The sequence below is a fragment of the Nelumbo lutea genome, chromosome 1, assembly GCF_056320005.1.
Source record: "Nelumbo lutea isolate HS-2025 chromosome 1, American lotus-T2T, whole genome shotgun sequence".
In the NCBI taxonomy this organism is placed as follows: domain Eukaryota; kingdom Viridiplantae; phylum Streptophyta; class Magnoliopsida; order Proteales; family Nelumbonaceae; genus Nelumbo; species Nelumbo lutea.
Window position 1 is genome coordinate 10,671,625 of NC_142684.1, and position 15,312 is coordinate 10,686,936.

The 15,312-nt window shown below is 38.0% G+C and overlaps 1 protein-coding gene across 2 annotated transcripts in view; it reads left to right on the forward strand.

Annotated features, from left to right (window-relative positions):
• Window positions 1-15,312, forward strand: part of LOC148873489 (beta-hexosaminidase 3-like) — a 61,708-nt gene that overhangs the window by 26,362 nt on the left and 20,034 nt on the right. For both annotated transcript variants that reach the window (XM_088976925.1, XM_088976933.1), the window contains exons 7-11: window positions 4,129-4,259; window positions 4,352-4,417; window positions 10,249-10,349; window positions 10,429-10,488; window positions 12,124-12,157. In XM_088976925.1, the coding sequence (XP_088833051.1) occupies window positions 4,129-4,259; window positions 4,352-4,417; window positions 10,249-10,349; window positions 10,429-10,488; window positions 12,124-12,157 (392 nt within the window). The remainder of the gene's footprint in view (window positions 1-4,128; window positions 4,260-4,351; window positions 4,418-10,248; window positions 10,350-10,428; window positions 10,489-12,123; window positions 12,158-15,312) is intronic.

Below are 15,312 nucleotides of genomic sequence, written 5' to 3' on the forward strand. Positions count from 1 at the left end.
GGTGGATCTAGAACCCTTTAGTGTCTAATCTTGGATTGATCATCGAAATCAGAGGAAGAACCGGAGAAGAAGGATGAATCTTGATTGTGTAGACTCTTTATTTTTGACCTAGGAAGAGGCACTCAGGCTTTTTTTGCTTTCCTTGATGTTTTTTGAAGGGGTGGTTCAATTTCTGTTGATTTTTTAGGTCTCTAGAGGGAGAGACAGCCTCTTCTCTTGGTTCTACCTGCTCCCAGGAAGATATGAATCTCTTTGGGTGAAGGTTTTTTGTTGTCGGAAGTTTTGTTGAGGTTTCCAAAGGGGATCAATCTGTTTCTATAGCTACTTTCTTGTTTACAGTCGAAGTTTCAAGTGTTATTCTGGGAATTATGGAGGGGAGTAGAGTAGAACACATATATACTAGTGACGGGATTAGGTGAAGGAATGCTAGTTATCCCTTTGGGGCAAGTACTATCACTACAGTTAAGTTGGATGGTACGAATTATTTGGAGTGGTCACAATCAACCAAGATAGCAGTTGGTGCTTATGGAAAATTGGGGTATGTAATTGGTGAAGAAAAGAAACTTGAAACCAACTCTTCCTGATGGATGTAGAAGAACTACATGGTGATGATCGTGCTTTGTGATTCTATATTATAAGCAAGAATTTTCTATGGGCTAACACAACTAAGGAAATTTGGGATGGAATTGTAGAGACCTACTCACAGAGTGAAAATGTTGCTAGGGCTTACTAGTTGAGAAATCATGTGATTGGCACAAGGTAGGGAGAGACCTGTTGCAGTCTACTTTTCAGCTCTTAAAACCTTGTGCAGGAGATCGACCATTTAGAGACTGTGGTTTGGGAGAGTACTAAGGATGCTGCTACTTACCAGAAGCTAATAGAAAAGAATAGGGTGTTTGGTTTTCTAATAGGATTTAATCCTGAATACGGCATTTCAAGTAGGACTTGTGGGGGTCTTCAGATGCATTCCCCTAAAGTACCACACTTGGAAGTTGCAGAAAGTGTCCTCAAGTATTTGATAAAGTTTTTAGGGGATGGTTTGTTGTTTAGAAAGCATTATCACCTAAAGTGGAAGATTATATAGATGCAGAGTGGGCAAGTGCTGTGGATGATAGAAAATCTACCAGTGGGTATTGCACCTTTATAGATGGAAACCTAGTGACTTGGAGGAGCAAGAAGCAAAGTGTAGTTGCAAGGTCAAGTTCTGAAGTAGCTATGGCACATGGGGTTGCAGAAGTCCTTTGGATTAAGAACTATTAGGGGAGCTGGGGTTTGATGTTGACAGCTTAATATCTCTTTACTATGAGCCTGTGACAACAAGGCAACTATAAACATTACATCAAATCCTGTACTCCATGATAGGAAAAAACATATAGAGGTGGACAAGCATTTTATAAGGGAAAAGCTTGAGAAGGGTGAGGTGTGCAATCTATGTCAATTCAAAGGCAGATGTGCTTACTAAGGGGCTTTCATGTCTATGGCATAATGAGCTATGTGACAAGTTGGGCATGATTGATATATATGGCCCAACTTGAGGGGGAGTTTCGTTAGTACATTATTTTCTGTTTTTTATTATTAGGTAGTGCCGCAGGGGTGTTCTTGTATTTTCTTCTCTTTATTGTTATGTTGTCAGATAACTGTATAAGATTGGGGCGCTGCCAGCCCAAATTTTTTTGCTCTCCAAACATTCTCCTCTTTTTTTCCCTCTCTCTCTCTCTCTCTCTCTCTCCTCTCTTTCATCTCTCATTCTTTTCAGGTTCTAAGTGAAAACAGTTCAGAACAATACTCAATATTCTTGTCTCCCTGTTGTATACCAAGGAACTTCTGAAACACCTTATATATTACCTGACCCCGAATACATCTTCTTCAGATGACCTGATGATCCTAAACTTTCTCCATGGTGTCAAGGAGGATAAGACTACTACTTATTTTGGGTACCATATTATTCCATTACCAAGTTCTGTTCTGTGCATCTTCTTGTATTCACTCTGAATAGTTGGATGTATCAGATTTAGGTATGTCTTCAATCAAATACCTGGATTTTTCCTTTTGCCATTGCGCAAACAGTACCCGGTAGCAGATTTGATCAAAGGAAAGAGAAAAGTGTGCACAGTTGAAGGAGAAAGAAGAAAGCCTGACTGCCAATTAGGTCAAAAGGATTATCCCCAGGTCAGCAGTAGGTGTTTTATATTAAATCAAGCCAATTACAATAATAACCCTAATTAATGAAAATACATAGAATGACTAAACTATCCTTGTGTTAACTTATAACAATAAAGACATATATATAGAGATTGCAGCTTCTATTACCACGACAAGACCCCCCTTTCAGTTAGTGTTATGAATCTTCATTCTTCTTCATATAAAAGATCTTTATTAAAAAAAATGAGAGAGAAAGATAAGGTCCTTCTTCCTCTTCTTCCTCCTCATTCCCCTCCTCTTAAGGAGGCTTACGCCTCCAAGTAGTGGGATGCCTCGTGTCACACCTCCACATTTTAAAACATTGCCATTATCATATGTCACCATCTGACTAGCATACCTAGCAGTCCTCTTATTCAACAATTTGCACATCTCTACAATATGCCCCTTACGCCTACAATGAGAATAGAAACAAACTCCATACAAATCACAGAAATATCCAATGGTATGTCCCTCTAGTCCACAATCTGGACAAAATTTACCGGTCGTGATTCTACCATGACCACGACCACTGTCATTTCCACATGAGTAATAATCAAGAGTAGGAGAAAAGAAGAGAGAGAAGACCAAAAGAGGGGGATCAGCACTCTGATACCATGTAAAAACAGTACTGGTAGCAGATTTGATCAAAGGAAAGCAAAAAGATAAGGAAAAAAGAGTGTGCAGTCCAAGGAGAAAGAAGAAAATACATATTAAATCAAGCCAGGTCAGAAGTAGGTATTTTATATTAAACCAAGCCAATTACAATAATAATCCTGATTAATTAAAATACATAGAGTGGCTAAACTACCCTTATTTTAAGTTATAATAATAAAAACACTAATACTCGTGTTTAAGCAATCAAATACACTTAAACACTCAAAGACAATCTATGTTCTGGGCTCATTTGTAAGTAGTGGGTTTTTTTCTTTTGGGTTTCTTTTTCTGCCCACAACTTCTTGTTGTATATGGTTTTTGAATCTAATCAATAAATAAATTGTGTTGCTGATAAAAAAACACTTAAACACTCAAACGCTTGGCATAAAAAATACTTAAACTGACTTTTCTCATTGGGCATAGTTTCCTCAATTCTTCTTAACGGATGCCATCTGAACAGGGAAGAAATTTGATGATAGTGTAATAGATGATACCTTGATATCCATCCTAAAACACCCATGTTACAAACCAATTTCACAAACAATTAATGCAGACAGCAGTGCAATATCTGGACAGTCACAAACGGTATATCTGAAGAATATAAGTTCTATCTCACTCATTGTGTAGGGAGGGAGGGAGGGAGGGAGGGAGATCAACCTTTCTCTGATATCATGTGTTGAGATAATCTGACCTGAAAACAGAAGTAAAAAGTAAGAGAATGAAGAAAAAAACAATTTATAAAGAGAAGAGGGAAATTCTAAGAAAGAAGAAAGGGGGGATTGTGTGAGAGCAGAAAAAAATGTCTCCCCAGTGCGTCTTACTACTTATATATTGAGAAGTTTACTTAAGTACATGAACTACACTAAGAAGTGAAAGACTCCCTTATTTAGTAAAAACTTTATTAGAAAACTGAACTGTCTTCTAGTAGTTATCTAAAACATACTTTATCACCCATTCTTGGGTTACATGAACTGTAGTAATGGATTAAGTGTATTGTTAGACACACTTAGGATTCTGATACTCCTCTAATTCTTAAGGGACACTTATGCTTCTGCATATTGCAGATTCAGAACCTTAGTTATTCTTTTAGGTTGTTAGAGTTGTTCCATTTTTCCTTTACCTATGGATTATCGGACTATTTTTGCAGTCGATTGGATTTATTCTTGTACTGATTGCATGCTATCATTATTGTTCACATAGACTTATTTCTAGAGAAATGCTGAACTGGTTTTACCTTCAGAGAATATTTTGGTACATTGAACTACCTTTGCCTTTTGATTTGTTTTTATACAGAATGTACTACATTGGCATATTGTAGATTCACAATCTTTCCCCTTGGAAATTCCATCATATCCAAAATTGTGGAATGGTGCATATTCTACTTCTGAGCGATACACTATGGATGATGCAGCTGAAATTGTACGGTGAGGGTCTGCCTTCTTGTATATATTGTTTGGCACCTTGTAGTGTTCCTTATTCATATTCCCTTCTGATATCTTGATCACTAGTTCTGCAGTTATGCTCAAAGAAGAGGAGTCAATGTTTTGGCTGAAATTGATGTACCAGGGCATGCTCTCTCATGGTAGTTCTAATCTTAGCTTTTTTTTTATTTTAAATTATGAATGGTCATTTAACACATATATTTGATATTATATTTTCTGTCCATTTTAAATTATGGATGTTGGTTTCAAGTTTACCACATGTATCTTTATTTTTTTTCAGAAGGTAAAAGAAAGGGATGTTCTACTTATCATATAATCCCAGAAGTGTTGTAGGATGGTCAATGTAGAACTAATATAGATTTTGAGTTCTAGTTACCAGTTTATTATTAACAAAGTAAATGAAGGAAAATGGGAAAAATACATGGAAGTGTAAAAAAGAAACAAAATTTTTATAAGGTTGTTTTGATACTGATATGGTTTTGGATACTTGTAGTTTTTATGTAAATTGTATACCAGAGCCTTTGTCCAGCTATGTCCTTGCTATATCGAATGTTTTAAAATGCGGAGGCGTGACGTGAGGTGTTCCACTACCTAGAGGTGTAAGCCTCCCGAACACAAGAAGGTGTAAGCCTCCTTAAGAGGAGGGGGGATGAGGAGGAAGAAGAAAATTCTCAAATTTGTTTATTTTTAAGAAAAGTCTTTTATAATAAGAAAAATGAAGATGCATAACATGAAAGAATGATAGGATCCATCTAATGGACGCCAAGAAGGGTGCGGAATGGGTGGGCGAATTTCAAAAAAAAAAATTCTTACCTTCTTCCAACTGGGAATCAAATTCCCTAAATTTAGAATACATTATTCAAGGATCCTACTTGAACCATAAACAAACCAGATCTGAACCAAAAGGAAACAGGAAGGATTATACCTGATCCGAAGAAACAATATCTCCCAAAGTTGGTGTTCACGCCCAAAGAAGAAACCAAGATCCGCTCCTGCTAAAGATGACACAGCTGTGGATGGAACGGAACCAGCAGGGTGCGTCCTACACACTGGATTCTTCGCAAGAATCCTTTGGAAACCTTGAACACCGAATCCTTTAGTCTTTCTTGCAAGACTGTTGTTAAGAACTGATTTCTTGACTTCCTGTTGCTGTAAAGATCCAATCTTCCAACAGGGAATGACGGCGGCTGGAGGAGGAGAAGTCCAGGGACGAAGAGGGCAAAACTGTCTCTTCTCTCTGGAGTCTGTGAGAGATCTAATCTCAATTCGCAGGATGTGTTCCTTGCTTACTCAAACCCCTTAGTTCGAAATCTGATATTTCTGCTAGGGTTTTCTCCTCTTTCTTCTTGATTAAGAAACCTCCCAATATTTTGGGAGTTATCCCAATCCAAATCAGTATTTGGATAGGGGTTAATCTTAATCCTATCTGCAGATTAAGTTAGTTAACTCCTGATCTTATCAGGAGGTTACCAGATTCAAATCTAATTTGAATTTGATCTCTTAGAGTGGATAAGGTTAAAGACCCAATCCTTTTACTAACATTAATCTCAGATTCGCCCCATGAACAGGTGATCATATCAGCCCAGTTCGAAATGGGCTTTTGGCCCATTAAGTGTTCAGTGTTTAACCAGTTTCCAATCTGCTGCCCAGATGGGCTTCTTTGTATGGCGTGGGACCCAAGCATTGATCTACACATCAGCCATATGGGTTCGGCCCAGCCTTTATTACAAGGCCCATCCGAATTCACTGAAAGACTCAGTGACCCCCTTAAGCCCATCACATGGACCCTATGGGCCCAACACTTACATTAAGTGGTCCCTGGGCCAAGCCATCTTATAAAAACCCAGGGACTGTGGGCAGGTGCAAGATTAGCCCATCAAGTATTATCCTAAATGGTCTTACACTTAACCTCTCAGCCCTTAATGATCAAGCACTGCCCGACAAGAGAAGACATCTCCCTCGGCTGCAAGGAACAGTGCCGCACTCTCCACTCACATGGATCCCGGGAATTAAAACCTTTTGCAAATCTTTTGAAACCGTACATATACATATATATATATATATATATATATATATATTTAATTTTGCAAAACAAAATTCCAACAATTGAAATCAACTGCCGGCAGTTTGGTTTCCATTAGAGAGAGTGCATTCCCAATCATTACCATTGTCCTACAAAGGGGCTGATCCAGTCACTATGACCACTCACTCAGATGAATTCTCAGACTGCCCCAACATGTCCAGGTTTTGACCCCCACTAAGGATCTCACTGATTGACACATCAAAGACAGTTCGATCCGACACCTAGTGATGTGTCATAATCGAGTCTAGGGGTCAGGTGTAACTTTCTAGTTTTGCCCATCTGTCTCCAAGGTCTAGGGTAATACTAGAAATCTGGTCCGATTCAAGGGTTCAAGCAATCTCATACTGCATGTGCCTTGGGTCTTACCCTGATGGCCAAAACAAGCCATCCCAACACTTGGTGGCACATCAGTATCAGCCTTGGCAGGATAAATCTCCCCAGACTTATCCAATGGCTGTGAACATTTAAAACTAACACAAGTTTCTATAAGTGTCCAGTTTTAGGATCTTACACAGAATTATACCAAACAACATGAATCAAACATGCACTTTAATTTATTTCCACTAAATAACAAAAGTACATCAAATCCGATTGAAGCTAAGGGCATACAAGACTGTCTAACATAACACTAGTTAAAAATAAATAAAAATCTTTATTTTTAATATAAAATCTTTTATATTAAGAAAAATCCCACTTTCTTTCTTCTTATCTTCCCTTCCCTTTCCTCTTCTTTTTTTCCTTCTCTTTCTTTTTCTTACCTTTCCCTTTCTTTTCCTTTCCTTTTTTTTTTCTTTTTTCATTATTTTTTCTTTTTTTATCCTGTCCTTTTACATGAGGTGTGCATGAAGCGCATGCACACCTCATGGAAAAAGCATATGAGGTGTACACCTCTTGCACCTTAGGCATACGCCTCACAGGTGTCAGCGCCTCTGGCATACACCTCAAGGCGTTTTGGGGGCATGTCGCCTAGAGGCATGCCTCCAAGCATACACCTCCCACACCTTTTAAAATACTGACTATATTTGGTGGGTAGCAGATAAGATTTGCTTGTGCCGTTGTTGTTGGTTTATTCTCTATTTTTTGGATCAATGAATGAAGCAAGAAATTTTATTTTTTATGTAGCCTGCAAAAGGTAATTTTAAAAGTTTTAGAGGTCTTAGGCAAGAAGATCCCATTTCCCCCCTCCTATTCCTCATTTTTATGGAAAGGCTGAGTAAGATGATTGATAGAGCTGTGGAAGGTGGCTGCCTAGAAGGATTTCAAATAGCTAACAATGGGGTAGAAATTCCCCTTCTTCAATTTGCGAATGATACACTATTTTTCTGCAGTGCTAAAGCAGAACAAGTAATCTTTTTGAGGTACATTCTATTCTGGTTCGAAGTGGTATCAGGGCTAAAGATCAATTTGGCGAAGAGTGAGATGATGGCTGTTGGCGGTGGTTTCAAACTTGCAATCCTTGGCAGACTTGTTGGGTGTAAGGTAGGTGCTCTTTCTTGTTCCTATTTGGGGCTGCCTTTGGGGGCTAACTGCACTTCTAAAAGTATCTGCTCTTCGGTGGTGAGATAATGACTTGTAAGGCAAGGTACTTGTCTAAAGGGGGTAAGCTAACTCTTCTAAGGAGTGTGTTGGCCAGTTTCCCTGTTTATTATATGTCTTTGTTTCCAATTCCCTTTGAGATAGCTTTGGAGTTGGAGAGAATTATGAGAGACTTCATTTGGGTGGGTTGGAAAGACTCTAAGGCCTTGTTTATTTGTAACAGTGCAGCTTACCTGGGTAAGTACAATTACCTAGGTAAATGTTTCCTGGGTAACATTTACCTGTGTAAGTTACTTACCCATGTTCTTTTGATTTTCTGGATTCCCAGGTAAATAATAAAATGACATTTCTACCCACAAAAGTAAGCATTAAAATGGGCAAAATGGTCCCATCATGTTTTGTAAAAGTTTCTCCCAGGTGGGAAAGTTACTTACCCACCTGGGAGATGGGTAAGTTTTACCTAGGAAAGTAGGAGTAACTTTACTGTGGGGCCCATTGCTTAATGGGTAAAAGAACATGGGAAAGTTAGTTAATGGGAAAAAGTTACCCATTGACCAACTTTCCCATGCATATTTACCTGCAAACGAACGGGGCCTAAAAAGATCCACTTGGCCAATTGGGACCAGATTTGCAAGCCCTTCAAAGATGGTGGTCTGGGAATCAGAAAATTGAAACACTTCAATCTAGCTCTTCTTGGTAAATGATTCTGGAGGTTCCTAAAAGAGCCCAATGAGCTTTGGAGGCAAGTTATAGCGCAGAAGTATGGTATTCACGCTAATGGATGGGATGCAGCTGAGTCTACCCTCTCTTACGGTTGTGGGGTGTGGAAGGGGATCTATAAGGCCTATCCTCATTTTATGAAAGGAATTAAGTGTAAGGTTGGGAATGGTGCAAGGCCAAATTTTTGGCATGACAGCTGGTGCTCAGGTTGCCCTTTGAAAGATTTGTTTCCAGAATTATTTCTCTTAGCTGCTGATAAGGATGTCAAGGTAGCTGAGTGCTGTAGTGCTTCAGGTGATTCTCTTGTTTAGACTCCCTCTTTCTGGAGAGACTTTAATGATTGGGAGGTTCCTCAGGTGGCAGAGATGTTTGCAAAGCTGCAAGACATAAGGTTAAACCCCCATGCCCCAGATCAGCGCTGTTGGCGTTGGTCCAAATCTGAATTGTTCTCAGTGAAGTCCTTTTTCTCTAGCATAGAGCCTACCAATCCAGACGCTTTTCCTAGTTATCTAGTTTGGGGTGGTCTGGTCCCCTCTAAAGTGAAGTTTTTTACATGGATAGTGGTTGGAGATAAGTGCTTGACAAAGACTCTGCTGATTCAAAAAGGGATGGTGCTTCCAGATGCCTCTTGTGTCTTGTGTGGTGAGAGAGAAGAGACTTCCAGTCACCTGTTTCTCCAATGTGAATTCTCTTCAAGAATCTGGAGTCACTTTGTTAAGGCCATTCACTATTCTTTTTGCATGCCTAACTCTATCAAGTCTCTTCTTGAGAGCTGGAAAAATGAAGGTTTGAGCAAAAAGGGTAGGATCTTGTGGAACACAATTTCTTTGTCACTCCTGTTGTCCATTTGGAGGGAGAGATTCTTTTTCTGGTAATGTAACCAGCAACCATTCTTCTCTAGGAATCCATTGAACCACCTTTAAATTTATGAAAATGTTAACTTCTTGTTCCTTATTCTTAAAGATTCTAGCATTTCTCACTCCATACGCTCCATATGGTTGCTGCTCTCATACACCAGGACATGATTTGTCATATTTTTTATTGTAGGGGGATCGTATTAGATCTAAAAATTCTCATTCTTTAAGCATAGAATGCACATAAGCAAGGTTTCAGCTGACATGAGAGCAGAATTCAGTAGAATTGTGGGTTCTGTTGTCATTATGGACAATAATTTAAAGCAAAACCAAATTGTGGATTCAGAGCTGTGAGTCGAGATTCTAGTGAGAGTACCATTATTTATACAACTTTTTTTTAGTTTGATTGGGTGATTATGTGATCACATGCTACAGTCAATTGGCTTCTTAGAACCTGATGCTTTAACGTTTGCAAATTTTTTATGGTTCTTTACCTCAATATACCTGAAGGCGCTCTTTTAATTGCATTTGGATATTTACCATGATATATTTGTCTTGGTTTGTACCATATAATCTGCTTGGATTGCACATGCCATAACATCACAAAATGTTTAGGTGACCCCTTCATCTTCAGAATCCATACATGCAAAGCACACTAGGGTGTTTGGAAACTTCTTATTCATGTTATTGGGTCTTCAACTATTTTAGAATACAAGAAATTCCCTTTGATACCTCTGTACTAAAACATCCTCAGAAGCTAACAATTTTCATTTTACAGGGGAAAAGGCTACCCTTCTCTGTGGCCATCACCTGATTGTCAGGAGCCTCTTGATGTCAGTAATGAGTTCACTTTCAGAGTTATAGATGGGATTCTTTCAGGTGATATTGCAATTCTTTTGTGGGAGTCTGTTCCATAAGACTTTGCAGCAAAATAATCAATGTACATTCTGTGTTTCAGATTTCAAAAAAACTTTCAACTTTAGATTTGTTCACTTGGGAGGTGATGAAGTCGACACAGGCAAGTTTGTCATTTTATTTATATATGTTATAGTTTAAGCTCACAGTTGTTATTGCCATTATTGTTATACTATTAATTATCCATGAAAATGCTTCTCATTTCCTTGCATCTTGTGCAAACAAGAAGCACTTTGTGCATGTTATCCCATTTAAGAATATCTAGGAATCAATGGTTCCTTTTAATCTTCAATGAACTTGTGGTGTTTTTATTGTTCTCTTCAATCAATATACCTTGTCAAGGACAAAATATCTTAATAATAATTATCAAAAAAAGAAAGGGTAAAAGACTTAAACATACCTTGAGTTTTTAAAATGGACTTAAAACATACCTTGTGTTAGTTAGATTTGAGGGAATCAATTGAAATACTCTTTTACCCTTCATTATCCTTCAAATTTTCAAAAAGAACCATAGAGAAAAATACTTGGACGGTTTGGGCTCTCATGTTAGTTGATTGTGAGAGCCTATGATTCTTTCTTGCAATGCCAAGCACCAGAGAGAAATTACTCGGAGAGAGAACGTCATTTTGATTCTACTCAGACAATGTTAGTTTGAGCCTTTAACCATTTAATGTCTTATTGGGAGTTTGGCTGTAACTCCTAATGTCTTTCTGGAAATGGCTGACTCCTCAGACTCCTCACCCTTTGTTATTCTGGCTCTTATTCTAATCTGACTCCTCAGACTAACATCTCTTTCTTCCTTGCTTGTGTAGTTGGATTTGGTAATCCCATTTTGCATTTGTTATTCTATTGGCGAAAAGAAATTAAAATGTGAAAAAAAACAGATCCTTTTCTAAAAAAGATAGCAGCTTGAATTGTTTATTTTCTTCTAAGTTTTCAATAGTTATATTAGGTTTAATGTTTGAATTGTGGGATACACCATTTGATTTGGTAGTGACATACTAAGGCAAGTACAACGACCCACACCCTTTTTAAGCTGAGACATCACTCAGGTCAAAGACACAGGTTGCAGAAAACAGAGCAAAATGTGGGAGCACTATATCACTTTGAAGTATTTCAAAGGGAAAAATATGGCTTTTAAAAATTTAAATTGGTCACATGAGGTCACATGTTAACAGTTTTTAACATTTTACCAATGGAGGGTATGCTTCAAGTCCAGTGGGGTCATCCCACAGTGTATATTTAAGTCCATTTGAAGAACTGAGGGTATGTTTAAGTCAATTTTTGAAACTTCAGGGTATCTTTAAGTCTTTTGCCCAAAATATAAAGGAAAACTTGGAACCATGGATTTTACTTGTGTTATGTCATTATGTTGAAATATCATGCTAAACATGTAGAAACCATATTTCGGAACTTGGATCTTAGGTAGCCTGCTTGGTGAATGGTCCAGTTTAATCCTCCCAAATCGACAAGATGACCTTTGTTATCTCAATGGCATCACACAAATTCAAGAAATTTCACACTTAACTGTATCACATTTTAAACTCCACCTTCCATCTTTTTTATTTGAGCTCCAGGTTAAAATGGAAGGGGTGATCCATGAGCAAAATCTGGTCTGCCCATTCCTTAGAATGATTGTTGGTTAAAAAGTTTATTAATTTTCTTTGGTCTTTCTTTATTCATTAGTTATAAGGTTATGAGGATTCACCAATAAATCATATTGTTTTATTGATTTCAGGCTGCTGGGTGATAACTCCTCATGTAAAGAAATGGTAACAATCTTGAAACCCTCTCTTCCCTTTTGCATTTTTATAGTTGCACAGATAGAATTCAAGCTTTCAAATGCTGGTTCAGTGTGTATCCTGCTTCACAGGGAAACAGTAATATGCTATAGAAGCTAAAGAGAATAATATCTCTTTTCGAGAATAGTGAGAAATAAGAGAAGATAGAAGAGAAAAGAATAGGGACAAACCAAGAGAACCCTTTAAATAGCAAACTATCTTGATCATAGCCTCCCAATATAGATCTTAGTGCCTTAGTAGAAAAGAAAACAATAATCTGATTTGATAACAGTGAGAAAGAAGAGAGAGAGAGAGTTCTTAGTGAGAAGAGAAGAGAGAGAAGAGATGGAAGAAGCCAATAATGATCTAGCTGCCCCAATGATTATCTTATATACTCATAAAAAAGATTGATTACAAAGACTAATACACCCTTAATAGGACGGCTACTGTTCATAACATAAAAACAGCTCAAAAAAAAAAAAAAACAACATAATCTAATGGGCCTTGGGCCCAATAACACTAACTAATGACCCAATAACATTAACTAATGATTATAAACAAGAAAATCACAAGAAACTGTTGAATCTAACTCCCTCTTGAATTGGGAGTAGATGTCACACATTTCCAACTTGCATAGATCATATTCAAGTTTATTTCTTGTAACTCCTTTTGTGAGAACATTAGCTAGTTGTAAATTAGATGCAACATATGGTAGGCACACTTCTCCAGATGTCACCCTTCCTCTTATGAAATGTCTGTCCACCTCTATATGTTTTGTTCTATCCTGCTGAACTAGATCATAAGCAATGTAAGTTGCTACTTGATTATCACTCTACAACATCTTAGGTTCTTTTGCATCAATTCCAATCTCTCCTAATAAGGACCAAACCTAGAAAAGCTTTGAAACACCATGTACCATGGCTCTATATTCAGCTTCTACACTTGACCTGGCTACAAATGGTTGCTTCTTACTCTTCCACGAAATCATATTACCTCCAACAAAAGTGCACACTCCTGATGTAGATTTCCAGTCGTCTAAGCACCCTACCCAATTAGCATTTGTGTAAGCTTCTAGCTTCAAATGTCCATGGTCAGCAAACAATATCCCTCTGCTTGGATGTCCCTTTCAGATAGGCAAGAATCCTGTCAATGGCTTCGTAGTGTTGAACTCGCGGGGCATGCGTGTACTGGTCCACCACACTAACTGCATATGAGATATCTAGTCTTGTCATGCACAAGTATAACAACTGGCCCACTAATCTCTAATACCTCCCAACATCCTTTACTAGCTCACCGTCTATAGCATTAATTTTGTGATTTTGTTCAATGGGTGTATCAATTGGTTTAACCCCAAGTTTTCATGTCCCCTATAGTAGGTCCAACACATACTTCCTCTAGGAAATGAAGCTCCCATGTTTAGACCTTGCCATCTTGATGCCTAGAAAATAATTCAGCTCCTCGAGATCCTTAATCTCAAACTCTCAATGTAAGTTTTTCTTCAATGCATCAATCTCACTTAGGTCATTTCTTGTGACTACAATGTCGTCCACATATACTATCAACATTGACACCAATGATCCCCTTCTCTTCACAAACAAAATATGATTTAATTGGGTTTGAGTATAACCAAACATAATTAGTGCACTCACCAAGATCTGGTGACTACTTCAAACCATATAATGACTTCTTCAATCTGCATACCTTTCCTTTGAATATATCACTATAAAAAGCAGTCAAAAAGTCCATGCACACCTCCTCCTCCTACAAATCTCCATTAAAAAAGAGCATTCTTCACATCAAATTGGAAGAGGGGCCAAGAGTAGGCAACTGCTGCCTGCTAGAGATAAGAGGATCTGAATTGAACTCATCTTGGCTACCGGTGCAAAAGTCTCCAAGTACTCTACCCCATAAGTTTGAGCGTACTCTTATGCAACCAGCCTTATCTTGTACCTTTCTATTACCTTTCTATGCTTCTATGAGTCCTGTACTTTACAATAAACCCATCTGCAACCGTCTCCTTCTCATCAAGTAGATTTACAATTTCCCATGTACGATTTTTAATCAAGGCCGTTAATCAAGAAGACCGCTATGAGAACTGCATCACCCCAAAACCAAACTGGAACTGTGGATCTCACCATCATACTTCTTGTCAATTCCACAATGTTTGTTATTCCTTTTTTGCTACACCATACTGTTGTGGAGTATATGTATAGTTGCTCTGATGAACTACTCCATGCTCTAATAAATATGATGCCAAGTTTTTCCCAAAGTGTTCTCTAGCATTATTTGATTTGAACACCTTCACTCGTACTCCAAACTGTATCAACACCATTCGACGGAACTATTGTACCAAAGATGATACTTCATCACGAGATCTCATCAAGTATACCCAAGAATAGAATAATTGTAGCCACCCATAGAAGGAACATGATAAGATCCCCAAACATCAGTATGAATAATGTCAAAAAACCAAAGAACATCGTACTCCAATGAATATCTACAACCTTCAAACTCCAAACTAGACAACTTAGTAGACTCAAACAGTTTTGGAAACAAAATAATGCAAAGACCCAAAAGACAAATGCCCTTATCGATTATGCCAAAGCATAATCTAACCCACCAACTCTAACTCATTACTCATGCTGTTGACATAATGGCTCTGATGGCTGGGAAGAACATCGAGAAGGTATACTCCATTCACCTCACGACCACTCCCAATCATAATTTTTGACTTCAGATCCTGCAAAACACAATGACCAGGAGAAAAAATTACTGAACAATTCAAAATTTGTGTCAAACTGCTCACAGACAAAAAGGTTAGTACTCTAATCTAGGATTGTGGAGTACAAAAGGCAGGGTAATGGTATCAGTTATTTTAGCAAGCACCTAATTCTTCAACTGCTAGGCTCTAGCAATATTCTCAATCTATGAGTAAGTCTTTGCAATTCCATCCCAGATCTTCTTAGTTGTGTTAGCCCATAAAAAATTTTTGCTTATATGGGGTAACATAGAATTGCACAGCCAAGTCATTACCATGTAATTCTCTTGTACACATCGAGAAGAGTTAGTCTTAGGTTTTTTCTCATCACCGATTAAAGGGATAGGATATCCATCACATGGATGCCCAAAGATTGTGGAATAAGGAG